This window comes from Nipponia nippon, unplaced genomic scaffold (genome assembly GCF_047370975.1).
Source record: "Nipponia nippon isolate SJK-2023a ecotype South Korea unplaced genomic scaffold, ASM4737097v1 scaffold_2, whole genome shotgun sequence".
Taxonomy (NCBI): domain Eukaryota; kingdom Metazoa; phylum Chordata; class Aves; order Pelecaniformes; family Threskiornithidae; genus Nipponia; species Nipponia nippon.
The window spans coordinates 119,128,590-119,153,836 of NW_028262336.1; the positions used below are offsets into that span (position 1 = coordinate 119,128,590).

The 25,247-nt window shown below is 43.4% G+C and overlaps 2 protein-coding genes across 5 annotated transcripts in view; one reads left to right on the forward strand and one right to left on the reverse strand.

Moving 5' to 3' along the window:
- MTMR2 (myotubularin related protein 2) overlaps positions 1-3,732 on the forward strand; it is a 63,555-nt gene extending 59,823 nt beyond the window's left edge. For both annotated transcript variants that reach the window (XM_087756446.1, XM_087756447.1), the window contains exons 14-15: positions 465-641; positions 1,672-3,732. In XM_087756446.1, the coding sequence (XP_087612572.1) occupies positions 465-641; positions 1,672-1,833 (339 nt within the window). In that variant the 3' untranslated portion in view covers positions 1,834-3,732. The remainder of the gene's footprint in view (positions 1-464; positions 642-1,671) is intronic.
- A 1,035-nt stretch (positions 3,733-4,767) lies between these two features.
- Positions 4,768-25,008, reverse strand: CEP57 (centrosomal protein 57). 3 transcript variants are annotated; one of them, XM_087756448.1, is made up of 11 exons: positions 24,851-25,008; positions 19,149-19,305; positions 15,861-16,040; positions 15,415-15,536; positions 14,412-14,528; positions 10,273-10,350; positions 9,051-9,155; positions 8,812-8,892; positions 8,209-8,453; positions 7,377-7,521; positions 4,768-6,043 (listed from the first exon to the last, which is right to left on the reverse strand). In XM_087756448.1, exons 1-11 carry the CDS (start codon positions 24,878-24,880, stop codon positions 5,807-5,809), a joined length of 1,497 nt encoding a protein of 498 aa, XP_087612574.1. In that variant the 5' UTR covers positions 24,881-25,008; the 3' UTR covers positions 4,768-5,806. The 3 variants fall into 3 exon arrangements, with proteins under 3 accessions (XP_087612574.1, XP_087612576.1, XP_087612575.1); XM_087756450.1 differs by lacking the exon at positions 24,851-25,008 and adding an exon at positions 23,721-23,841; XM_087756449.1 differs by lacking the exon at positions 24,851-25,008 and adding an exon at positions 23,675-23,776.
- Between the last annotated feature and the right edge of the window lie 239 nt (positions 25,009-25,247).

Genomic DNA, 25,247 nt, shown 5'->3' on the forward strand with positions numbered 1-25,247 from the left:
ACTTAATTCAGAAAGCACTTCAACACTGGTTTCACTGGGACTACTCACAGGCCTAATTATTCCACTAGATCAGGGCTAAGTCAAATGTTTCCTTTTTTTTTGCAATTAAATACTCCAGCAAGTCCTCCAGGAGCGCTTTAAAGAGGTGAAGTTTAACTGAAGCATTGAGAGTTCAGATGCCGGCCTCCCCTTGCTGCGCTGGTGGCGATTCCTGGGCCGCGTTGGCAGCTGGGTGGGTCGGAGGGGACGTTTCCGTGCCGGGGTGCCGGCGTGCCTGCCTGCATCCGTGTGCTTTGATTACAATAACCACAGCACAAGAACAGTTTTTGGTTTTTTAATCTACAAAAAGGCAACCAGCTCTGTATTAATGCCAGGCACGTGTTATATGCTGTTCTATATACTTTGTAGATAAGTGGTGGGATTCCTATGGGAAATAAAGCCTCCTCCACCCCCTTCCCTTACAGAGCCTTCCAAAAAAGACGGTGTCGCTTTGGTCTTACATCAACAGCCAACTGGAAGACTTCACTAACCCCTTGTATGTCAGCTACGCCAACCACGTCCTCTATCCCGTGGCCAGCATGCGCCATCTCGAGCTGTGGGTCGGCTACTACATCCGCTGGAACCCCAGGATGAAACCGCAGGTACGTCCCGTCCGAGGATCCTGCTTTCATTTCCCTCTCTGCTAGTGCTAATACCGGCATTTCGGAGCTCAAGAGCTTTGAAGCGCAAGAAGTAATGTACAAACTTACACTGCCACTGCTTAAATCTAAAGTCAAAAGCCTAAATTCAAATGCGAGTAAATGAAAGAGCAGCACCTACAGCTGGCTGGGATGGGTGGTCAGCTGGAGGTCGCCGCCTCGTCACATCTGCAGGAGCTGAAGATACTCAGCAGTTTGGAAAATTTCTCACTTAGAATACGGGGAAAATGATCTGAATTCTCTCTTCTTTGCAAAGGAGCTTAAAAACCTAAGACTGCTTTGGATGTGGGATTCCAGATCCGAGCTTTGGGGCTGTATTTAGATTACCGGCAACGGGAACCTGCCGCTTGCTTTGGCTGCCGAGGCGCAGGGGTCTGACTGCGGCCCTTGTCCCGCTCCGGACGGCTGGCGGCAGGGGAGCTGGCGTGCCCAGGGCCGGCGCCTGAGGCGGGCAGCCTGAACACGGCCCAAAATCCTGAAATCGCTTTTTAATAGGAAGGGACAAAAATTCCTGGGTTGCCTCAGTGTCCAACTACAGTTAACAGAGCTTTGCAAATCCAGGGCATTAGATACAGGAACCCAAGAAATGCTTTCCAGTTTAACCATTTAACAGTCAGAACTATGTGAAAATATTTAGATAAGTCTGTATTGTTTTTTTTTTTTTCTCCAAAGCCCTGAAATTATGTCCAGGCTGAGATGCCAGGGTCTCCCAGAAATGTCAGAGATTAGAGTTTTGTAATGGTCATCTTTCAAAATATACACTGTTTTGTTTAGCCACCATTGCCCTATGCACGTTAGATAGAAACGAGTATCCCAAAGGCAGAGCAACTACTCGCCCCTGGGCTGGAGACAACGCTGCCACCCACATACCACCCCTCCTGCCCTCATAGCTGTGTGCCAGGTCAGCATTTTGTGGTTCAGGCTTCCACTTCCATGCTCACCTCCCAGCACTCACCCTCACGTTTTCTTGCAGGAACCCGTCCACAATCGCTACAAGGAGCTTCTTGCCAAGCGGGCCGAGCTGCAGAAGAAAGTGGAGGAACTGCAGAGAGAAATCACCAACCGTTCCACCTCATCCTCGGAGAGAGCTGGCTCTCCCGCACAGTGCGTCGCTCCTGTACAGACAGTTGTATAATATGGACTTTTTTGCCGAGTACCTTCCCAGAACCACGGGGGCAGCTTTTCTGAAACCCTCTGGATTTCCAGCGTGGTGTCTGGGAGATGCCAACCTATTTATTTATTTCTCTCCAGGGTAATTTATTAGTACTGTAGCACTAGAGGAAGCTTAAGCAAAAACAAACAAACAAACAAGGCCCCCTATGCAATTAATCTTCTCAGTGGCTAGATTATAATACAAGCTAATTGCACTTGCCACCTAAAAGAAACCTAGAGCTCTTTCTTTGTTCACTTACGTGCTGGAAATCACTTGGCTTTAAAGAGAGACTGCGCGCTAGGATGAAGTACTGTAGAAGAAAAACGTCTACTCAGCAGTCTGACAGACCTCCCCTTTGCTGAAGGGAAGCGCTGACTGGCTTTGCACTGGAGCTAGAATACAGCTGTAAAGTCATGAGCCCTCCGCTACTAACGTCTGCGTAGCAATGTTAACGAGAGCGCTGGCCGACATAGAGACAAGCAGCGACAGCCTCTGAAACGTATCGCTGTTCTCGCTTTTCCCTTCACTTTGATCTAGATGACAGGAAGCCATGTAAACGATGCCTTATTTAAAGAAAGGGCAGCTTCTACCAGTAAAACATGGTGGTAGGGGAGCAACCTACGTGACTTGACTTAACTTTGTAGGACAAAGTTTACTTCCATCTCTGCAACTTGAGAGTCTCGCATATGGTTTACATTGGGGGTGCCAGGATGCAACTTAAGCACCTTTATTTCTGAGGGGGGAGCAGAGCGTGGCTCCCCTGGGCTTTCTGCAGCTCCTCTGTCCTCCAGTGCCTCCCACTCATCAGGGAAGGGCAGCGGACACCCAGGGGCACGGGTGAACCGCTGGGATCAGTCATTTCATTTTGCTTGGATAAGCATAATTCGTGACGTTAATGCTTCTGTGCAGGATCATAGTGGCGTACGTAAGGTATTTCAGCTTTCTGTTAACGAATTGAAGCAACTGTCTTATCAACCAAAGAAGCCTTTCTGTCTGCATTGCAACTGCTACTTAAGGTTATTCTGGTAGACTAAACAGCTTAGCCCGTTTCTGAGCCCTGCGTGTAGATCTTTTTCCTCATAGCATACTTCAGGAATTAGTGTCACCTGACTAAACTTAAGTCCAAATTCAATTTTAATACAAAATTTTACTGTAGAAGTGGAGATAAAAAACACACTTGGTGAAACCATGACTGCCCCATTGCTCTTCCAGATAGGCAGGGGGTTGTAGAAGATAGGGCTTACAGCGAAGGAAGCTACGTGCGTGTGAGGATCTTTACTCCATGCTGCTTCTCACCTCCACGCTGAGGAGGAGGGGCACTGCTCGGGCTGGGTTCCCGTGCTGCTCTTTTACGACAGGATCCCACGCTGTGGCCTCCTGTTTAACGCACCCATCACCGTGCTGCGTCACTCTGCCTCTCTTCCATGACAGAGAAGTATTTTCTGAGAGGGTACAAGAGTGGACCAATTTCCACATACGAAACTGCCTTTCAAAAGCCACATTCCTTCCACGGCAGCAACAGGCATTTCCCCCTGCAGGCTCCATCTCTGCCTGCTCTGTGGCCGTCAGCGTCCCGGTCCTTCCACAGAAACCCACAGCCACCTTCCGACAGAACGAGGAACAGGCTGTAGAGCATCACCGCATTTGCTATAGGGGGGCCCAAGCTGTTATGGCTCAATAGTGCAAAGAATCCACACAAAATACCTTCTGAAGGACTTGGATTTGCTTTAAGGTTAAAGGGCAGACCTGCTTGGATGTACAATCACTCTGTAAGATGGTTCATAGCGTTATTCTGTATTAGCAAATTGACTGTGTGTGTATATTTTGTTTCTTGATGAAGGCTGTTTGGTTTCCTTAACACTAATAAAAACTGTAAAATGGGTTAAGTTCCTGTGCTCTCATTTTCAACTATGTGGTTCTCCAAAGGACTGCAGGACATGGAAACGTGAATAAAAGGGCATGGAAAATTTAGTAAGTCAAATCCAAATCTCTCTCATGCTTCTGCAGATAATCTTGCAAGACACTCATGTTCAGACTCTGAAATTTAGAATGACAGGAAAACAAAATTCATCTTTGGACAAGTTTCTCTTATCCTGTACAGACCAGTATTAATACAGATACAGTGCTTAGCTGCTCAATATTACAAAAATATTTTCACAATAAAAAAAAAAAAATCAAACAATTTCTGCACTTTACAGTGCATTAGCACAGTTAACTTCTGTGTAAAAGGAGGATTCACATTTTTCTCTGCAATTCATGTTAGGCCCAAATTCACTGGGATGATTTGGGATCAACTCAATGCCTGCTCCTTGATGCTCTCACCCCTCGTAGCCTGAATTCCAACTTGGGCACCTCTACTGCATGGAGCACATATGGAGTCCAAAATACTCCTAAGCCCTCTGTCAGTAAGGAGCTGCAGGAGGACAGCCTGAGGGGATGCCGACGTTAACCCAGCTTTGAGCAAGCTGAGGTCCTTCCCAAGCAAAATTACCAGTGCAGTTTCACCTACTGATCTTTAGGAACCTCTGGGATGAACGGCTCTCCAAGTGGTCGCTCCAGCCACCTGGAGCCCATGTCTCAAACATAAATGAAGTTGAGGGGTGGTTCCAGGCCTGGTTAACAGCTTCTGACTTCTCCCCTCACAGCTCAAACCTTCTGTGCCTCAGATGCAAGCAGGGTGGATCACCTACAGGTAATTAAAACTCAAATCCCTTCTGCCTGTCTTGACCCTACAGTGCCCTAGCTACGGGCAAGGGTGGACAGCACTGAGCCTCGCCTCACCTGCAGCTCGCCAGCAGCTCGGGGTCATCACCGTGACCAGGGAGATGTGACATCGCCACAAAAAGCCCACTGGATGGGGCACAGCGCTGCAAACACTGAGGTAATTTAGAGCAAGTGCAGCTTTCCCACAACTCATTCAGCAGGCAAGCTGGCTTTATTATTTTTCAACTGTATAAACGGGTAATCTAGGTCTTCTATACATTCCATTACTAGGAAAGGCTGTACATTATTAACATAATAAATAACATTTACTCAGCTGTGCAAGTCAGAGTGCAAAATGAATTGCACCACTACCAAAGTAGATATCTCATCAAAGCATGTATTTCAAGTTAAAAGCAAGATGCCAGGACTGAATGGCATGATTGAGGCACTTGCAGTTTAAAACACTTCTGGTTTATCTCGCTCCTTTGCCACCCAAAGCTAGGGTGGCTACGTCTCCTGACTAGGAGACAGGGTATTATCCCTTATCCTATAGCTTTTTCATAAAGTAGGATTTCTGTAGGAAAATTTCACTCCAGATTTGAAAATAATTCAATCAGTCATTAAGCAAAATAATTCAGAAAAGTTACTTTGCTCCTTTTTTGAGTACTCAAACATCCCTTGCCATTAACACTGACTAATGCAACGTAGCAGAACAAGAGCTAGGAAAGCTTTTTGAGGAGAGCTCCACAGAACACCTTGAACAGGTTCACCTGTTCTCCCTTAGATGCTCTCAGAGTGTGGGCAATCACAGCTGCACACAGGACAGAACCGACAGAAGCCCTTAAGACCCAGGGTCACAGCATTGTTTTCAGCAAGAGGTGTCCTGGGAAGCCTCCCAATGCACAGTTCAACGGCAGCGTGAAATGGCACTGGCGTTTCACACAAGCCAACCCACGTGTACATGTGGTGCTTGGCGTGCTGAAAGGAAGTGGAGGGACTGCTGGAACCGTAACACAAAAGGAACTGGTGGAGACCTACGTTCAGATTCAGTGGCTGGGTACCTTAAAAGTAGAATGTGTTTTAAACTAGATCATAATCTATACAATCAAACCCAGGGATGGAGAATTCATATTTCAAAAGTGCACTTAGCATACAGTAGTCTCTTACACATAGCAAGAAAGGCAGCTGCTTTACATCCAGAACGTGAGGAAGTTTAACCGGGATGGTGTCAAGAACGTCTCCTGCAGAACAGTCAGTAGTCCCAGCTGATATCATCTTTCTGTAGTGAAGTCTGTATGGTCTGCATGTCTCTCAACAACTGAAGATTTTTCCGACTCTTCTCTCCAGGTTTGACTTTGATGGGACCAGCATTCTTTCCTTTCGTGGTTACTGTAGTTGTTACTTTAACCTCACTAACAGGGAACCTGCTGTCTTTTATTTTTTTAGCAGAAGTCTTTTTGGACTTGCATTCTCTCTTCAGTCTCTCTAGCTGAAAGAGAAACCCAAAGAAAAACTGAAAGGTCACTGCTTAATGTTTATGTTGTGCAATTGTTCCAGACAGCTGAAATATCCCACCACTCATCTCACCCAGCTAAGCGAATGGATGCTCCCAAGTCACCCTGAACACTAAATATCTTGTTTTCCTTACACAGCATTGCTATATTTGCATCTTTAGAACTGTGTTCAGCTTCTAGTCTGAACTGCTAGGTTCTCTCTTTAAAAACTAACAAGCTGATTACAGGGGAATGTCTCCATCAGGAACATAATAGAAAAAGTTATATATGACAAAAAGTTGATTTGTCACTGTTACCATCCCGTGATTAAAAAAACAAAACAAAATTTTTCTACACACATACTAGTGATTTTAATAGGTAGTCACTGACAGAGATGTAGCTTTAAAAAGCATACCAAAACTCTGCTGAGGTGAAGAGCTGGTATCCACACACAAGCACTGTAAATCACAGCTTGTAAGACTCGGTACTCAGCAACAAGGACTGAGCCGGCACAAGCCCCAGTGGGGAACTGGGCAGACTCTAAGGTGCAGACACATTCACGCTCTCAAACCGCAAAAAGGCTGGCTGCCATGGTTCCCCTCACTTCAGGTAGTGGTGCTCCCTCCTCCTGGTTTAGAGCACACAGCAATTTCCCTAAATGAGGGCTCCTAACACTTTGTCAATAGAATCACAGAATCGCCAAGGTTGGAAAAGACCCTTAAGATCATCAAGTCCAACCGTTAACCCAGCACTGCCAAGTCCACCACTAAACCATGTCCCTAGGCACCACATCTACACCTCTTTTAAATACCTCCAGGGATGGAGACTCAACCACTTCCCTGGGCAGCCTGTGCCAGTGCCTGACAGCCCTTTCGGTGAAGAAGTTTTTCCTAATATCCAACCTAAACCTCCCCTGGCGCAGCTTGAGGCCATTTCCTCTCATCTTATCCCTTGTTACTTGGGAGAAGAGACCGACCCCCACCTTGCTACAACCTCCTTTCAGGTAGTTGTAGAGAGCAATAAGGTCTCCCCTCAGCCTCCTCTTCTCCAAGCTAAACAACCCCAGCTCCCTCAGCCGCTCCTCATAAGACTTGTGCTCTAGGCCCTTCACCAGCTTCTCAAGATGCTCTATGTCGTTGAGTGATCTCAAGAAGGGATAGAAAGATGGAGATATGCAAAATAACTTTGGGACATCAAAGCTAAAGCTAGGCTCTACTCCTCTTATTTCTGCTTTATTCAGTTACTGCTAAATTAGGATAGAATGCAAAAAAAAAAAATTTGTAAGATAGCAACTCTAGACAAGCATGAACATAGTCAAAAGTAACTCACCTGCAACCGATGCCTCTGGACTTTGCTGATCTGGTCTGCCTTTGCTTCCATCTTTCCCACCAGCACCTCAAGTTCCCTCTCCAAATCTTCCCTCACTGCAACGGTTGGGGCTTCCTGGACAAGCTTTGACAGCTGCTGGTGATCGCTAGCATGGAGTGCAGACAGAACAAAGCTTGCATCAGACTCCCTTGGCTTCTAGTGCTTGTATACCCAGTTCAGAAACAACTCTTCTAGGAAACCATAGCATCAGCAGCCAGACATGTTCAGCGTGCCGTAACAAACCACTAAGAACAGTCTTGCTGGTTAGCAGCATTATCGCAGTAGCACATCCTGGTGGCAGGCTGCTGCGATGTTCAGTCTCAATAACATAAGTAGCTTCACGCATTCAAAATGACCAAATAATCCCTTGAGGGCATGATCTCAGCACTCATTCAGTTACTGTTTTGTGTATCTGTATCTACTGCAGTTGTGCAGCAGGATAACAATTCGTGTTCTGTTAACCCGGACAAGCAAAATGACTACTAAAGCTGTCCTTTAATGGAGTATTTGCCCATTGCATCAGGGGCTGTTACTACGCTTCTCCCCGACCCCTCACAAATTTGATACTGCTGCGTATAAAAACAGCTATGCAGTCCAGATTGTTTATCAGAATTTATTTTTAACTGCAAAAATAAAATGACAGCCTCCGCAGCCAGTAGAACAGAGAGATTATATGCCAGAGGCTTACAAAAACTAAATCCTTTCTCAGGAAAAACCTTCCAACTTAAAGCAAAAGGCAAAAATATAAAGCATCTACATTCACGATCTGCAATGGAGAATATGCCAAACTCACAAACTCATCTGCCCAAATTCATCTTGTAAAGTCAGCAGCACTTCTGAGAGCTCTTCCTGGGATGAAGAAGATTCCTTTGGCAGAGATGATTTTCTGCTTTTGCTGGCAGGATGAGCAGTACTGGTGGGTTTTGCTAGCGGAGTATCATTTACCACACGACTGTTACACAAAGCTTTCGTGTGTTGTTTCATCAGGTGTAGGACATGTTGCACATTGGCGCCAACTGAATGACTGGGACTGGTAGACTGGAAGGAAAAAGTAAAAGAGACTTCTTTTAAATGGCATTGTCAACAACCTACTTGGTAATAATGGAGAACATTTAAAAACAATAACATTTTTGATTTGCTGCCAAGAATGTATTTTTTGTTTCAGTGAACATGCACTAACAAGAACAGCTTGACCAGCAGCACAGAGAGGACCCATTTTTTGGAAATGCCACTTCAGCAAGTTATTGATACTCAACAAGCCTTTTGAAGACAAACTGGAAGAAAAGAGGCAAAGAAAATGAAATGATCTGACCACTGGGTGTCAGCAGTGCACCAAGCCAAAGCCATGGAAGAGCTGCAGCTACCGAGCATTAAGCTTTGGAATTAAGCAGCTCACCTTCCCAGCTACAAAGGGTACATCACCCAGACACAGTCGGTAATGGGGCTGCGTAGTGGGATGGCTTGTAGGAGAGCATTTCTGGAATGAAAGAAGAGAGAAATGTTTATCAAAGATGACGCTACAGCAAACCCATTTTCCCTTTGCTTTGTAATAAGAGAGGCAGCCTACCTTCCTAATTGCATGCACACACCCTTATTTAACTCCTCAGTAATTGCCCGTCTCTTCCCCCACATTACCTTCTCTGGCTGCTTAGTTTTTTTCCTGGGTTTTCTTGCTTTGGGAGAAAGCAATGGTGATGCTGCTTGAATCAGTAGTCTGTTGGTTTCCAGGCCTGTCTGAAGCTTTAATTGAGGGAATAAGGGGAGTTACTGGAATTACATTAATAGATAATCAGAGACAGAGTAAGCTGAGAATTGCAAAACATAAATTTTTAAAATAAAAGCTCTCAGAAAGCAAGAGCTGCAAGTTTTTAGGATGCTTCTGCAGTCCAAGGTCAATTTAAACATTAAATAAAAATACTTCCTCTGGTAGTACTACTCATCACTAATCCTAGTAAGTTAGAGAACTGGTCTTACTGCATTACTCCCATGCAGGCACATGCCAAAACATCAGCGGTGCTTCACACTTGACAAAATGTTAGGGAAGGCAAGCCACCCACCCTGCTCAATTGATCCTGTGGCATATATAGCTAATAGACAACTATTCCTTCTGTTCTATTAAATTTGACAGTAAAAAAACCCCAAACCATCTACTGGAAGAGTTAAGATCAGGGTTCTCACTGCCAACAGTGAGCTCTATATGCTTTGCTGTTCCTTGCAACAGGAAGCTATGGCACGGCTTTAGAAACCATCTCCTAACCAACCTCAACTAGAAGCATTCACACAACATGATTCACGATGAATTTGAGACACCCTTCCCTCCCCCCCAAACTCATGGCAAAGGTTAATGCTAGAGCCTAACACGTTACCTACATACTTCTTCAGCATACAATGAATAGTTAATGAACATAACACTTCAAGGTTAGGAGAAGACCAGTGTCCTTATGGGCTCATAACCAACAGCATGTTGCCTCTTTTTTGCCTCCTTCTACAGTTTTTCTAGTTACAATTATGAACAAGGGAGCACACTTGTTGACCTTGATCTACTTAAAGCAGAGATCCTCATACATCCTCAACTATGCATTACTCTAAATTTCTACTCCTCTTTTCCAACTAGCTTCTTTTATTGAAGAAATGAAGCTTCAGTGCACAGGTGCTGTTAGAAAAAGGTTTCCAAAAAGCTCAGAGAACTTCAGAACGTTTGGCACCTCAGACAGGATGGGGAAGGGGGAAGACTAACACAAGGTTTTCATTATTCTGTATATGGGAGGCACCTACAGCAAGTTTGGTTGAAAAGCTGATGGAAAGGAAGAACTGATTACAGTGCACACCAGTACAAAAGAAATTTCCTGTTGGTTACCTCAGCTGCTTTTTCCTGAACAAGCTTCCTCGCATGTTCTTCCTCCTGAAGCTTCTGTTCCAGCACTTTCATTTTTTTCTAGTCAAAGTTGAATAAAAATAAAAGCATTACTAATGAAACAGTTATTTTCTTCCTGAAGCCTGCGATACTAAGAACTTGAGCAAAAGTATATCAGTTCAACTTACAACTTAAAGCTAAGTGAAGACTTCAGCATTAAAATGATTGCTGATGTTTTGTCTGTATAGGCATAAATACAGCAGTCAAGTGCTTATGCTTAAAACTTAATTGATTTTTCTATTTTTACTTCCACAATTGGTATCTGAATTTAACTCACAGCCTACAGGGAGAGTAATACACAAGGCTGTCTTTCTCTTCAGTTGTGAAAAACCCTAGAAAGTAGGTTGGTTTGTGTACGTTATCCTGAAAGATTTTGTACTACAAAAGCGGCTAACAAAGGTATATCATGTATCATTATAAGCTGCTTTATTTAGACCACTAACGGTATTTTTGCTAGTATCTGTCACTTAAACTCTTAGAAGAGAGGAATTTTGAATATCTAGACACCTTCTTAATAAAGACGAGGAAGGAAAGTTTATATGATGCCTCTGAGATATCTTTAAGCAAAACTGAAGTGATTTCATCTTTTTATGGTTAAAAACATGTAAGAACTCTTTTGAAAGCCCTTTTCAAAGAAAAGAGTTAAGGGGAGAGGCACACATTTCTTTGTAAATCCTGCAACAAGATGAAAACCTTTTTTAAGCAGGATACACTTACTCAAACTCCCAATGTGAAAGTTACCAGATAACTTTCTGATTTTATACAGCAGAGTGAAAAAACAATCCAGAGCTCCATGACACAAAACAACTTCCTTTCTTTTCCCCACGAAGACTAATTATTCACAGAGCCACTAATCCAACTTAAGGCAGAAAAGCATGCAATTCAACGTAACAGCTATATTTGTATACTTCCATTTGTTTATAAACCCACTACCCTGAAGTAGTAAATATTTCAATTCTGCTTTACTTAAGCATTAACTGCAAGATTAATGTAACCAGCTGTTATACAAAGGTGTTAACCCTGTATAAACATTGAGGACAAAGGCACTATATAAAGGAACCAACTTTTTCTGTTGAATAAAGAACACTTTTGACCCTATTTTTTTTTTTTTTTCATTCAAATCAGGTATATTCTAGGTAACATAAAATCATCTTCTGCCCTTTACAGCATGTGGCACAATTCTTGATTTCCATGTGGTCAGTCTCACAAAGATCTTTGTTTATCCTGTTAAATATGACAAAATTTTTAATATGAAAATATTGAAGCGAATCTTCTGTTTGAAGCGAAGACTGACTTGAAGCTGGGCCAATGCTTTTACACTGAAATGAATGTTCACTCAGCCAGCTGTTTAGCTGCACTGTGCAGCTGAAACTGCACAGCAAGAGTATATCTTACTGTGTCATCAGTGATAGACCCTGTTAGAAATTATCTATCCAAGTTATATTCCCAAAAGAAATTTTTTTTCTTGTTTATAGAAAAAAGTATTACATGGATTACTGGTCCATCACTGAGAGGGAGAGGCCAGAGGCCCAGCTAACAGCACAGACGCTCCCCAGCCACGCTGCCCATCATGAAAGGTAGCACGACACAGAAAGCGCACTGCAGGTCAGCACTGGGCTGCCTAAAACACTCTGCTCAGTCACCAGTAGCCGCTGCAAAAACTTTCAATGAAAAAATAGAAATACAGTATTTCCATGTCTATTTTTGCCTGTTTTCTAAGGGAAATTAAGTTTCATGCAATCATCTCATCACAGAATCATAGAATGCTTCGGGATGGAAGGGACCTTTAAAGGCCATCTAGTCCAGCCCCCCTGCAATTGGCAGGGACGTCTACAACTGGATCAGGTTGCTCAGAGCCCCATCCAGCCTGGCCTTGAATGTTTCCAGGGATGGGGCATCTACCGCCTCTCTGGGCAACCTGTTCCAGTGTTTCACCACCCTCATCATAAAAAAATTTCTTCCTTATATCCAGTCTGAATCTACCCTCTTTTGGTTTAAAACCATTACCCCTTCTCCTATCGCTATTGGCCCTGCAAAAAGGTTTGTCCCTGTCTTTCTTATATGCCCCCTTTAAGTACTGGAAGGCTGCAATAAGGTCTCCCCTCAGCCTTCTCTTCCCCAGGCTGAACAACCCCAGCTCTTTCAGCCTTTCCTCATAGGAGAGGTGCTCCATCCCTCTGATCATTTTTGTGGCCCTCCTCTGGACCCGCTCCATCAGGTCCATGTCCTTCTTGTACTGAGGACCCCAGAGCTGGCCGCAGTGCTGCAGGTGCGGTCTCACCAGAGCAGAGCAGAGGGGCAGAATCACCTCCCTCAACCTGCTGGCCACGCTGCTTTTGATGCAGCCCAGGATACGGTTGGCTTTCTGGGCTGCAAGCTCACATTGTCAGCTCACGTCCAGCTTTTCATCCATCAGTACCCCCAAGTCCTTCTCCTGAGGGCTGCTCTCAATCCCTTCATCCCCCAGCCTGTATTGATAACAGGGATTGCCCCAACCCAGGTGCAGGACCTTGCACTCGGCCTTGCTGAACCTCATGAGGTTCACATGGGCCCGCTTCTCAAGCTTGTCCAGGTCCCTCTGGATGGCATCCCCTCCCTCAGACAACTTTAACCAAAGAAAACAGAAAGGTATGAGACCTCAAAGATACAGAAAACCTAAATTTTGTAAAAACTGGCTGCTGGAATAAACATCCAAATTAGTTCCACCAGAGAGGAAGACAGTGTGAAGGCAGCTTTTATCTCCATGCTTGACTACCTTGCAAATTAGCACCTGCTTGACAGCTAAGCAGTCAGTATATACCCAGCTGGAACAGGGCAGGTGTTGTTTCTCACCACCTGGCAATTAGAGCATAGAGGAAAAACTAGAGTTGTAGGTAGCATACAGCCACAACCAAATGAAAGGATTCATTACTTCTGTTGTTCACAGAACGGTGGGGTTTTATTGAATCTCATTGTTAGCATTAAGAAAAGATCAATTACTACCAACTACAGTTCTTCAAAACACGTCATCTACACATACATTCAAATTGTGGACATCTGGCCACACACAAGACCAAAGCCTAAGCCACACTTTTAGGGAACAACCCCGTCCCCTAACTCCATCCTCAGACATAGACGTGTTCGGACCCTCCCACTCAGCTATCCAGAGACTGCACTGCAGGACTACAGTTGCAATAAACATACACCAGAAAATGCTTTTGAGGCAAGTACTCCAGTTAGGAGTCCTTCACATGAATAACAGTCTCAGCATTTCCTTTTCACAGGCAATATTAACATTGGCAAATTGCTTGAAGGTAATACTTATAGTGGCAGGTAGCGGCTCTGCAGAGGTTAAATGCTCTCAGTAAGACCCCCACACAACCCCACACAACTCTGGCAGAGTGTCTGAAATCAGAGGCAGTTAAATGATTGCTCACTCATGAGTAGTCATCTCACCACTTTCCATCCATTTCAGCACAGCATGTATAGAAATAGTCTTTCTTATATATTTCTTGCTTCAAATTAAACTTGGAAATGTTCCTGTGGTCTCGCCACAGCTAAAACAGAAATTGAAGACGCAACAGATGCAACTGTTTTGAGCAAAGTGTGCAGTCACCCTTTTCGGATTTTAAGGTAACACTTAGCACATGGATGCTCACATATAAACATAGCCTGCAAGCACAGAGGCAGACAGACCTGTCGATCAGAAAACAGCTCACGACAGCAAGATGATCACAAGGAAGATGACCCTAGAACAGAGTTAAATCCAGATTTCCTCTCAGTTGCTAGAACTGATTCAAAATTGTGTTAATTTAACACCCAATTCTACTAAAATAGATTTAATTGTGACTAATTCATAAAGGTATCAAAGAATCAAAGACATCTAGTTTGATCCAGGAAAAAAAAAAAAAAAAAAAAGAACTGTTATGCTGAAATTATATTCGCTAGCCAGGTGCGAAAAGACGAACAACCCAGCACCACAGAACTCCAGCTGCTACCAATCAAAAACTTAGTAAAAGCCCTTGAGAAAGATTTAAAATTTAAAGATACAATTAAAAATGTAAAATTTAAAGATACAATACTATCCAGTACAAGTGACAGACCTCTGCTATGGACTGCATCATAGTAAGTCTGCTGTACTCTTTTTCCAGCATATCCAGCTTTTCCAATTTAGACTGAACATGTGATTGATCAAGAAGCCGATCTCTCTCCAACGAACCCTTGAAAGGAGAAGTGAAAAGCAAAACAGTTATAAGCACAATAAAACAAGACCATCTGTAGTAAGCCTTATGTCTGCACAAAGGAGGCCTATAAACAGTCCAAAGGAACAACTACTACTTCTGTGCAATTACAGATGGTGCTACGACCAGGGAGCAAACTGCACCCCTGGTCCACCAATGCTGAGAACCTCATGCTCAACCAGATTCAGATGAGAGAGAATTCTGCAGTCTCTTTCCTCCCTCCAAACCCAACGTGGTAAAAACCCCCTCGTTACTCAGCTATTAGAGATAGCTTTCTTCATTTTTTTTTCTTCAGTAAATATTTAATAGCCTGAAATAGGACAGCCACAGAGACCAATGAACAGAAAGCTCTAGGTGATCCATACTCCTATAAAACAAAATTCAAGCTTATTTTAGATATAGGCCAAATCCCAGTCATTGATGGTGAGAAACAGAAATGTTACTATTATTTCTACAGAATCAATATTTCAGCCTCAGTTTAGCAAAAGTAGTACTAGTAAAGAAAATCGCCAAGGATCTGAAGAGTGTAAACACAAAAGGGAGGTTCTTTCCAGTGGCACATGGGTATAACACTGAGGGATAAGGATGAGCTGCTGCAGCAAGCCAATCACACAGAAGCAAACAATTCTTATTAATATCAGAGCCTGATATTGCCTTAGAGGCAGGTGTACAAAGGGAGAAAATGCCACGGTCCTGACAAGACTGGGAAACTTAAGTAAGGGAATTATCCACACCCAAGTACATAAAAGCCAGCTGAAAGAGACGCCCACACTTAAAGATATTAAAATCACAGTAACTACAAAAAAATCACGCCACAGTTCATGATTTTTTATAATTTAACCCTGAGATAATCTTGAGAACACACCTGTTTCTCCAAGAGATGCGACTTCTCATTTTCTGCATGCTGGATCATTCTTCTCATGTAGTCCAGCTGTTTCTCTAAAAGGCTACATCGAGACTCAGCAGCTGCCAGCTGAGAAGCCAGTTCTGAAGATAACAGAAGGCAGAAAAGTGAAATCATGCATTGCCTGTTCCTGGGATTTTTTTTTTTTTATGTTTTCAGGACAGTTCCAAAACAAACAAGAAAAGGACTGTCTAAAGAAACCCACTGATTAAGCCTAATGAACTTCTGTATGCATGCAAATCCCTAAACCAAAGTATGCTTTTAAAATTATTTCTTCGTAACTCCATGTGTCACTGCAAAGTAAAAGATGCTGAACAAAGTAAATTAAAATAGTTTTATGCATTCATAAAACTCAAGTTTCGTCTACATCAGTGTTCTGTAGCATCTATATAAAGTTTGCAAACAACCTTGATTTTTCTTTGAAACTTCAGTCTTGTCATGCTCTTTGTGTTGCATTTGTTCACTTAGTACTTTTTTATAGTCTGCTGTTTCTCTGCTGAGGTGTTTCACATTCTCCTCCGCCTGAAGCCGTTCCAACTCCAGTCGATGAATTTTTTCCTGGAGATTCTTCAGAGCAGAAAATATGGCTGTAATTGAACAAGCACCTTTGTTAGATACCATTAAATCACCACCTCAAGATAACATTGAACTTGAAATGTCTTTATAAAAGCATGTTATGTAAGAAAGCCAGAGTGTTCCTCACCAGCATCCAAGACTCCTTCCAGGAATTAAAACCTGCTTCCCTTTAAACCATAACTGATTCTATAACTAGTCTCAAAGGAACAGATGCCCTTGGTGCACACTTTCAACTGAAACATTTGGGAAAGACGCATCCATTTCCCAGAACAAGGCACATAAATATTCTGTAGATTAAGTGCAAACAGTGCATCTTCTGACTCTTTATCAAAAGGAAATGAAAGGTCACAACTAGATAGTTAAAACAGTGGCAGTTCTCTGTATTATTATTCCTCTACAAGTGCATGCTAGCACAACATACATACAAACACAACGTTCCTATGAACGGTCACAGAGCAGAACAGAGGTTAGCTATTAGACAGGCTACAAAAACATTTATTTCTATACGTGGCAGCTCTTCTTTGATTCTTCTGGTTTTGCACTTGTGTTCCCCTCCTGCTCCCCAAGACATGCATCTCCTTTGAGCTGAACAACTTACCTTCCTTCTGTTCCATTCCCTGCTTTAACAATCACTCAACAAAACCTTCATATATTCATCACCACAAAAAGAAAAGCAGTTGTAATACAACTCACATCACCTTGCAATTAGACCATCTGCTGGTAAGCTGATGTATTACGTCTCTTAGCTGTATTGTTTAATTTTACGAAGGGAACCATAACAATAAGCCCTTTCCCCTATACAGTCCTGTTAAAGTAAAACACAGGAACATGTATACAGACAGCTCTTATAGCAGACTAATCTGCGAGGTCACATTAACCCACTCCTTTGTGCTTAAACCCAATCTAGAGAAAGAATGCACCACCTTTATTATCAAATGCATGAGCACAAAAAAGTTGGGATTGCTTATTTGTTTGAGCATCAGATTACAAAAAAAAAAAAAAAAAAAAAAGGAAAAATTGTTATCAGAATGAGTTTTCCAGAGTAAAAACTCATCAAATCTTGAAATGGAAAATAGCACATTAGAGTATCATGTCAATAAAAACTACCTGCTTTAAGGTAACAGTTAAGTAAATAAGAAATAGGTGACAGCAGTCACAGTTAAGGAGAAGTTCTGGACAGCTTGGCCCTGTCTGCAGGACCAGAGTCCCCAACTGTACCCTCTTCTCTTTACTTACATTACTGTTATCAGGATTCAGTTGAAATGGGCATAGCTGAAACAATAAACAGCTTTGTTACTGCTATCCTTACAGCTAAATTGAAATCTCTATATTTACAATAATGACTAACAAAATACAGGAATGAAACAACCCAAGAAACTAATAGATAAAAGTGAAACCCAACACAATGACAAGTATCATTCGGTCATCCTTTTTAGAGTATTAAAACCAACTATGTATGCTGAGACACACACATACACAACACAAAAATTCAAACCAAAACAAGCAGAATTTACTAATCTCAATGTCAGGATTTTTCAGTAGGATTTCTTTTAAAATTAGGGGGTGGGAGGAGCAGTAAGGACCCCCAAGAACAATCAAATCTACTTTCCCATCTGAAGTTAATTCCCATATCCTTAACCTTACTAAAATAAACACTCCAGAACATTTTTGCATTTTTAAAACCTATGCAAAAAGAATAAGATATTGGATCATCTGTCTGCTGGATTTAATTTTCAGTATGTATTCATATTTAAAAATTTTTTGAAAATAAAGACATTTCATCGTTTTTAAAAAGGGATATAATTTATCAGATTGTCTCCCTCTGCCTGTACTTATTTCAGAGTCAGCAGATTCCCTGCTTGAAAAAAGTTGCCAAGTGAAAACTTGGAAGTCAAAAGTTTGTCACTAATGCAACGTGCAACACAATCTACAAAAATATGCCTGCATCAGTAATTCATAAGGAAGCTCTTTCCTGCACATCCAATTTTTTATCTGTCACAAGGTTCCTCTAGTTTTGTGTCAACGGCACTCTCAAAACTGATGGCATTGCGCATATGAGAGCATACTGCATTTTAAACAGCACTTCAAGGATTCAGATTTCATCTACTAGACCGTTAATGTAGAAGTCTCTAGTAATTCAGACATGAATTATGGTATTGGAACAGGGACTTGAGCCTATCATGCTGATTTTTTACTTAGTTTGGGTAACAGAGATTCATCCTAGATCTTTCTCACTTTTCTCCCTATAAGGAAAAAATATCAAGTTTTTCATACCCTTAAGCCTCCATGCAACTCCAGTCTTAAACTGGAGCCTTAAACAACTCCATTTTTGCAATGACCCTGAGCCAGACAGCCCACATCAAAGGATCGGTCCTGCTCTAGCCTCCCAGCTCCCCTTGCTGCCTCCTGTACTTACCTCAAGGCAGCTCTGGAGTACGTCTCATTGCCTGAGAAGGCAATTCACTAAAACAACAGAAAACTAACCAAGAATGGTTTTTTTTCACGTCAGGTCACGCAAGATGAATCTGTTTATCTGGAGATGAACAGCAGGACTAGAATGGGAAAGGAGGGAGAAGGAATAGCCTAGAAACAAGGAAGAATAAATGGGAGTAAAATCTCCTCGCTTTTTGGTGTTGTGATCTCTCTGTTCAGCACTATGCTGCATAATACTCTTTCTGTATGCTCCAAATCTTCGCTGATAAAATATTCTCACCCCACTCTTTGTCCACGACAAGCCTTCCCACTGCAACAGCACCAAATCTCTTCCTTTGCTCCAACCCATTTGGAGAACTAAAGTCTCCTTATTTCAAACTCAGCTGTGAACTCAGAAGAGGAAAGACTGAGGGAGAGGAGGACAGGAGAAGAGGCAAGGAAAACACATCAGGACAATTTCACAAAGTATTCGGCCAATTTTACAGCTCTCTGCTACTGAAGAGGAGCATCTTTCTTCAGCTGTAAGATGACCTTTCTCATTAGGTATTCTTCAGAAAGAGAAGTGCCAAGGACCTACAAAACCTCCACATTACTGGGAAGTGATAAAAGAATAAAAACACTGCAATCTTTGTATTTCACCACATGATCTTGAAACAGCCAAGAAAACAACTTTGCTGAACTATTACCTCTGCTGTTGCTTTCAGGATATGGAATTACTGGTTTCTGTGGGGAACGCAGCAAATCTGAATTAATAAATGGCTTGTACTTTGGATATTCTATAAATGAAGTTGCAGAGAGTCCATCTGTGGCTGATGCGGAGTTATGAGTTTTGTGGAGATCACCCTGAAAACAAAACAAAGCTGTTATTCAGCACATTTGTTTCTCTGTCACAACCAAAAAAAAGCAGAATTTAATTAGATAGTGTGGAGAAAAAAGTATTGCTGCAGGAGACTTAATACCTCAAAAGCTGTATTTCCTTCCTTACAGCCTTAGGCTGTGTCATTTTTACATCCAACTCCTCTCCTCTAAAAACAGTACCAGAAAGAAAATGTCTTTTCCATACTAGTTTCCAATTTCCACTTTTGTTTTCTGCTTACTTATACTGTCTCTTGCTTATTGCAAGAAGGTAATACACTGGCCAGTTGGAAAATAGCTGCCTTCTTAACTACTGATTATACTTACTGCACACGAGATACTGCACTAAGGTGGCCAAATGTGATAAAGCACACCCAGGACCACAGTTCTACATCCACTCATCTAACATAACAGCTCACTGAGGGCAGATGGGGCAGAGGACACGCTCTCTCCTCACCTCACCCTCCCAGCTGTGTAGTCCCAACCCCTCTCTTCCACTGGCTTCAATTCATCTTTCCTATCCTTCCATGAATAGATTGCACCTCGCCAGAAGCACTTAGGAGACTTTATGCTACACCTGATTAGCGGTGTCAGCACAAGAAAAGCAGCAGATCACGGATAGGAAGGTGCCTCTGAGCAGCAACATGCTGTTAGATCAGCTGGAGACTGTGCTCAACAGCCTGGCCACAGAGACCACGGATTTCCTATCAGTCTGCATCAACTTTCCAAACATATGCCGTGTTTTGGATGTTGCAATGACCAGAGGGGACCACCTAGCTGTGAACACACTATGTGGTCAGGACACTATTAAACCACGTGCTTTCTAACAAGATTCTTCTAAGCAAAAGGGCCACGGCACTTAGTATACCGTGTTTAGGGTTTTGACCCAAAAACTGGCTACCTGGCCTAAGCTTTCTGATTTGTGTATATGAATTAAACAAAATATGAATGCTTATTTTTAACGTGCAAGAGTAACTTCTACCCATCACTGAACATTTCAGTAACAGAATCTGAAGGTAACCAAGAGAGAAGTGGGCTGCAGGCAGATGCAACGCTCCTACAGCTTTCCACAGAGCGTTCACGTCACCAAGATGTCAACTGAGCAACTGCTGATCTTGGTAGGGCTTTTTTAAGCTTTTGCAAGTACCAATTGTTGGGAGCATATCGTGACCTAAATTAAAATATAGAAAGTATTTATGTAAGTATCTCATACCAAATTAGACAACGGCCCAAAATGCATTCTGAGGAAGAAAAATAATACCAGGAAAAATTTTAAGAAAATTTATAAGTTATTTAAAGCCTATACACAGCTAATTTCCTCTTACAAGTGCAGTGAATCATTGTGGACACTAAAATTAGGACCCTAAGTACTCTGAAGGTATCAATCAGAGTTTTATGAATGCTTTGCAGTTTGCGTTTGTAACGTTTTTCCTACACAACATAACTGCATTTCTTGGAATAACTGCATTTGCACAAGAACTTTTACTACCACAGAAAGCCAATTAAAACACTAATCCCTAATAGAGAATATATTAATAAGAATATTTTGAACAGGTTTTTGTACGCATGCATATACACACCGTTTTATGCTTAGCAGCCATACTGGTCTAACTAGAACATGTGGATTTAAAACCAAATGCAAGCCTGTTAGGTGCTAACATCAAGACCTAAACCTCACTCCTGCAAAAATACCATCAGCGTTACAGGATGCTGAATTGATGAACACAGAACAAGACGACCAAATAATGAAGTAAAAATGAACCGAGCAAAACACAGTACTTTATGCAGCAGGCAACAGAATAACAGCAGCAACGTAAGCCTCAGCGACCCAAACAACAGTAACCATTGATTCAAATATCAGTACACTATCTGTTATTGATTCCAATCAAAGGTATCCCATGAAACAGTCAAAAGAAAAGGGGAATCAGTTCGAAATCAAAGTAGGGCTGCCAGCATCACGAACTTGCTACATGTCTTTATATTTCACCTGTAAAATCTTGTCTGTGAATTAAAATTACCTACATAAAAACCCCAAACTACAAGAGCTGTTTTGTTTGTTTTTACTGGCATAAGTAACATTTTTCTAGCCAACAGCAGACCAACTGAAAGAAAACGCTCGCATACTCAAGCACTTGAACACCAAGTTACACAAAGCAAAAGAAAAACAGGCTCTCGACTGGTTGCATGTCTTCCAAATTTCACGTGGATGCAGGGTACAGGCACTAATTTGAACAGTGTAATAGTCAGTACAGATATCTGCTTGAAATAAATACTGAAAAAATTGTGCTGAAATATTGTCTATTGTATAGGCAATCATTCTTTGCTTCCGTCTAAATAATCATTTGCTACCAAGTATATTTTCCTTATATATTTAAGCAAAAGACTGGTTTATATTCCATTTCACAAATAGCAACTTCTAAATAACCTAAGCAAAAAATGTGAGAAAGTTTATGAAACAGCATCAAGGAATTTCTCATCACAAATCTCAGACTCAAATATCACACCAATCCTCCGCTCTTCTCGATTTCTCTCAAGTCACTAAAAATTATTTAAGTCTGTTTCTGCTCTTGGAAATTCTCACAGGGAGCATCATGCTGCAATGCTCTGGAAAATCCTGAAACATAAAAAAAAAAAAAAAAAAAATATAAATCTGAAAATCAAGGAACACTCTCTATATTTGTTCTGAACCTCAGCTAGGCCACGTTTGCTAAGCACATCTTCTCCCCTCATTCTGGGTACTCCCTATAGTCTTTCCTTAAGCCACACTAAAGCCTCATAATCGTAAACGAAGAAGCTTAGCAGTCCCACAAGGAGCTAAGCGCGCCAGCATATGTAACGGGAGCAAGCTGAGCACATTTAACCTTCACAGGTCTGAGGACATTACCTTCCAAAATCCACTGCTGCTACCATTGCGTATCGCCTGCCTACTCAAGCATGCAAAAGGGAACATTAAAAACACAGAGCAGCAATAGCTTAACACACCAGTACCATGCAGTGACCTCCTGAAGCTCCCAGAGACTAAAGACAGTGGGGAAAAACAAACAAACAAAAAACCCGAAAAAGACATAACCTCATATGGGAAGTTTTAAAATAAGAATCAGCAACTTGGGGTAGAGGTACGCTTTTCAAACCAAGCAACTTGTGTAGATGTTAAAAATGACTGACCATAACATTGTTACTTCTCTGTTGCAGGAAAGAAATACGGCACACCACGGAAAACTTTCCAGAAGGCTATTAATCTCAGTGGTATACCAAATGTTTTCAATAAGAAAAAGGAAAAAAAGCTCTATGTTTTTCTCATTATCATATGGAATTTGGCTAGATCCCTGGACAGTTAAAATAGCAATGATTTATAAACAAACTGTAGAACCAGAGAGGCAGAAAAACACAGAAAATCCCTCGGGCAACAACTGCAGCGAAAAAGCACGAAGGCACCCAGTCAGCGCCTTTGGTACTAGCACTTCGGCACTGGGCAAAGGGACTAAGCTGGGGTGGGTGTATTGCAAGTTCTTATATTGGTGCTCAGAACAGAAAAAAACAACAGAAAAAAAAAAAATTGAAGCTTGTTAATGCTTTAAATGACATGCAGTAGTCCTCATGCTTGCTTAAAAAAAAAAAAAAAAAAGCTGAAATAGGGAAAAATTGTCTTGAGACAGGGAAAAAAACAGTATAAGCAGGTATTGAGGTCACTGAGCATATCATATCCAAGTACCCAGTTACTGAAACTTTCAAAATAGCCATTTGGAGGGACAATCTCAATTAGCAGCCTGCCCTCATCCCTCAGTACTGCATTACTGGGAGAGTGGGGAAGGAAGAACAGCCCCTATCGCCCAGAGGCCAACCTAAGTGCTGTCTGTGCCCGCCTGATACAGAACCGAGTCTGGAGCACTCTAAATTTAAATAACATCTCTAGCTAAAGCAGACACTAAAAAGTTAACTTAGTCAAGGCATTGCGTCAAATAGGGGAAAAAAATGTTGGCACAATACAGTATTTTTTCGTTAAGTTTCTGCTGTAGCGTGCCAGATGTATTAAGAGTAACTATTTTCAAAGTTTATAAATTGTCAAGTTTGCTTTTTTCCTTTTTTTTCAACACATACAAGAAGTCTTTGGTGGGCAGCTTTTACGCTAAAAGTTTTGTTTTACTACCTAAATTAATTAAACAGCCTACATCCATCTACTTAAGACTAAAATTAGTTTTCTGACATCCTTCTCTATGCATGCTAGAAAAAATACCAGTCAGGAAGGGTACAGGAGTCCTCCAGTCACTGTCATCACTCTTGCTGGTGCAGGTGTAAACACGGGACCACACTGCAGAGGAGGAGACACACAACAGAGAACACCGAGCTGGGTGCTCACCAAGCAGCTATTGAGACCCCAAACCATGAATCCTCACGAGAGGTACCTTGCGCACCATCATTCTGCATCCTTTCTGCTATCTCTACTCCTCCGAAGTATTACATACGACATGGCCGCTTACAAAGAAGGAAAGCAACCAAAAAACCCACTTGACTTCAGAGAGCTACAAACGTCAAGCCAAAACGTCAAACAAGAAACCCAACGGGAAGCTTCTACTTCAGGTGACGATCTGGTGGAGGCAGGCAGCCCCCATCCAGCCAGCTGGGCAGAGCCCGCTGTGCCTGCTCCAGCCAAGCCTTCGTTTCTTCATTTCGGCTGTCGCATGCGGAGACGGGTCCCGATGCCTCTCTGCGCTCAGCACCTCGACAGGAAGGCGGACGAGGAAAACGCCGGTCCCCTGCGCGCAATCGCCTACGCGCCACCTCCGAATCAGCCAGGTGCTCGCACGCGCTAAGGACGGGGGTATAAACCAAGGTTACGCTGAGGTTTACGGTAGCGTTTCCACCTCACAGATGGAAAGGAGCGGACGCCGGTCCCGTTACCCGCTCCCCGCTGGGACGCGGCAGCTTGCTGGGCTCACGTAACTGACCCGTAACTGCACGGTCAATGTCTAACTGAGCCGCCTCTGGCTGTGGAATAGGCGTTTTCAAAGTCACGACCTCAAATTATTTCTGAAAACAAACCGAATTACAGCATTTTATTCCCATTGCCTTACAAACACGCTCTCCAGACCCTGGCACGGGGACAGTAACGGGGCTCGCTGCAACCGCAGAGTATCTTTCTCCTTTTCTGTCGCTTTCATAAGAGCTGTGCGCACATATGGCGGGGTTTAACGTGTATACGTTGCATTTAAAAGACAAGGCAGCTTTCGCCGTCCGCGTTGTCCCCGGCGCGCCGGGGGCGGGCAGGCCCCGACCCCCCGCTGCCCGGCCGCCGCTCCCGGAGCCGGCCGCGGCCCCGGCCCCGCTCCCACCCAGGCCCCCGGACTGCCCGCCCTTCCCCTCGCCGCGGCTCCAGTGCGGCCGGAGGCCCCGGTCCCGCCTCCCCCTTGCCGGCCGTCAGCGCAGCGCCACACGCCTGAGGAGGCTGCACCGGCTCTTATCCCCAGGGCGGCCGCGGGGCCCGGACAGGCTCCCCCCGAGCCACCGCCCCTCAGCGGCGGCCGCCGAGCCTCACCGTGCGCTGATGACCCCGCGCCGCCGCCATGTCCGCCGGGGGGCCGCACTCGTGCGTGGCCCTTTAAGGCGCGACAGCCGTGCGGCGGCGGCGTCTTTCGCGCCGATCAAGTCCCACTTGACTGACACCCCAGCCTGCCAATGGGAAGGGGGAGCCGGGGGTGAGCCCCACCTCGAAGGAGTACGAGCGCCCGTCACGGTCTCGGATTTGAGCGACACGTGAGCGACCCAGTAAAATCATAAGAAGGGCGCTTCTCAGCCAGTCGAAGGGGAGAAGCCAGCAGAGGCGGGGCGATCTCCGACGGCCAATCGCTTGAGCGGGGGGGAAGTGTGCGGGAGGAGCCAGCGGCCGCGGGGTCCGTGTGCGGCGCCCGCCGCGCAGGCGCGGAGAGGAGACG

What these genes read in the sequence shown, in the direction of transcription:
- CEP57 (XM_087756448.1), bottom strand. Translation starts at nt 24,880, where the DNA reads ATGGCGGCGGCGCGGGGTCATCAGCGCACG. An exon ending in CGCGGGGTCATCAGCGCACG is followed by an intron (nt 19,306 to 24,850) that starts GTGAGGCTCGGC and finishes TTTTGTTTTCAG; the next exon opens with GGTGATCTCCACAAAACTCA. An exon ending in AGTTTCAAAGAAAAATCAAG is followed by an intron (nt 15,537 to 15,860) that starts GTTGTTTGCAAA and finishes TGTTATCTTCAG; the next exon opens with AACTGGCTTCTCAGCTGGCA.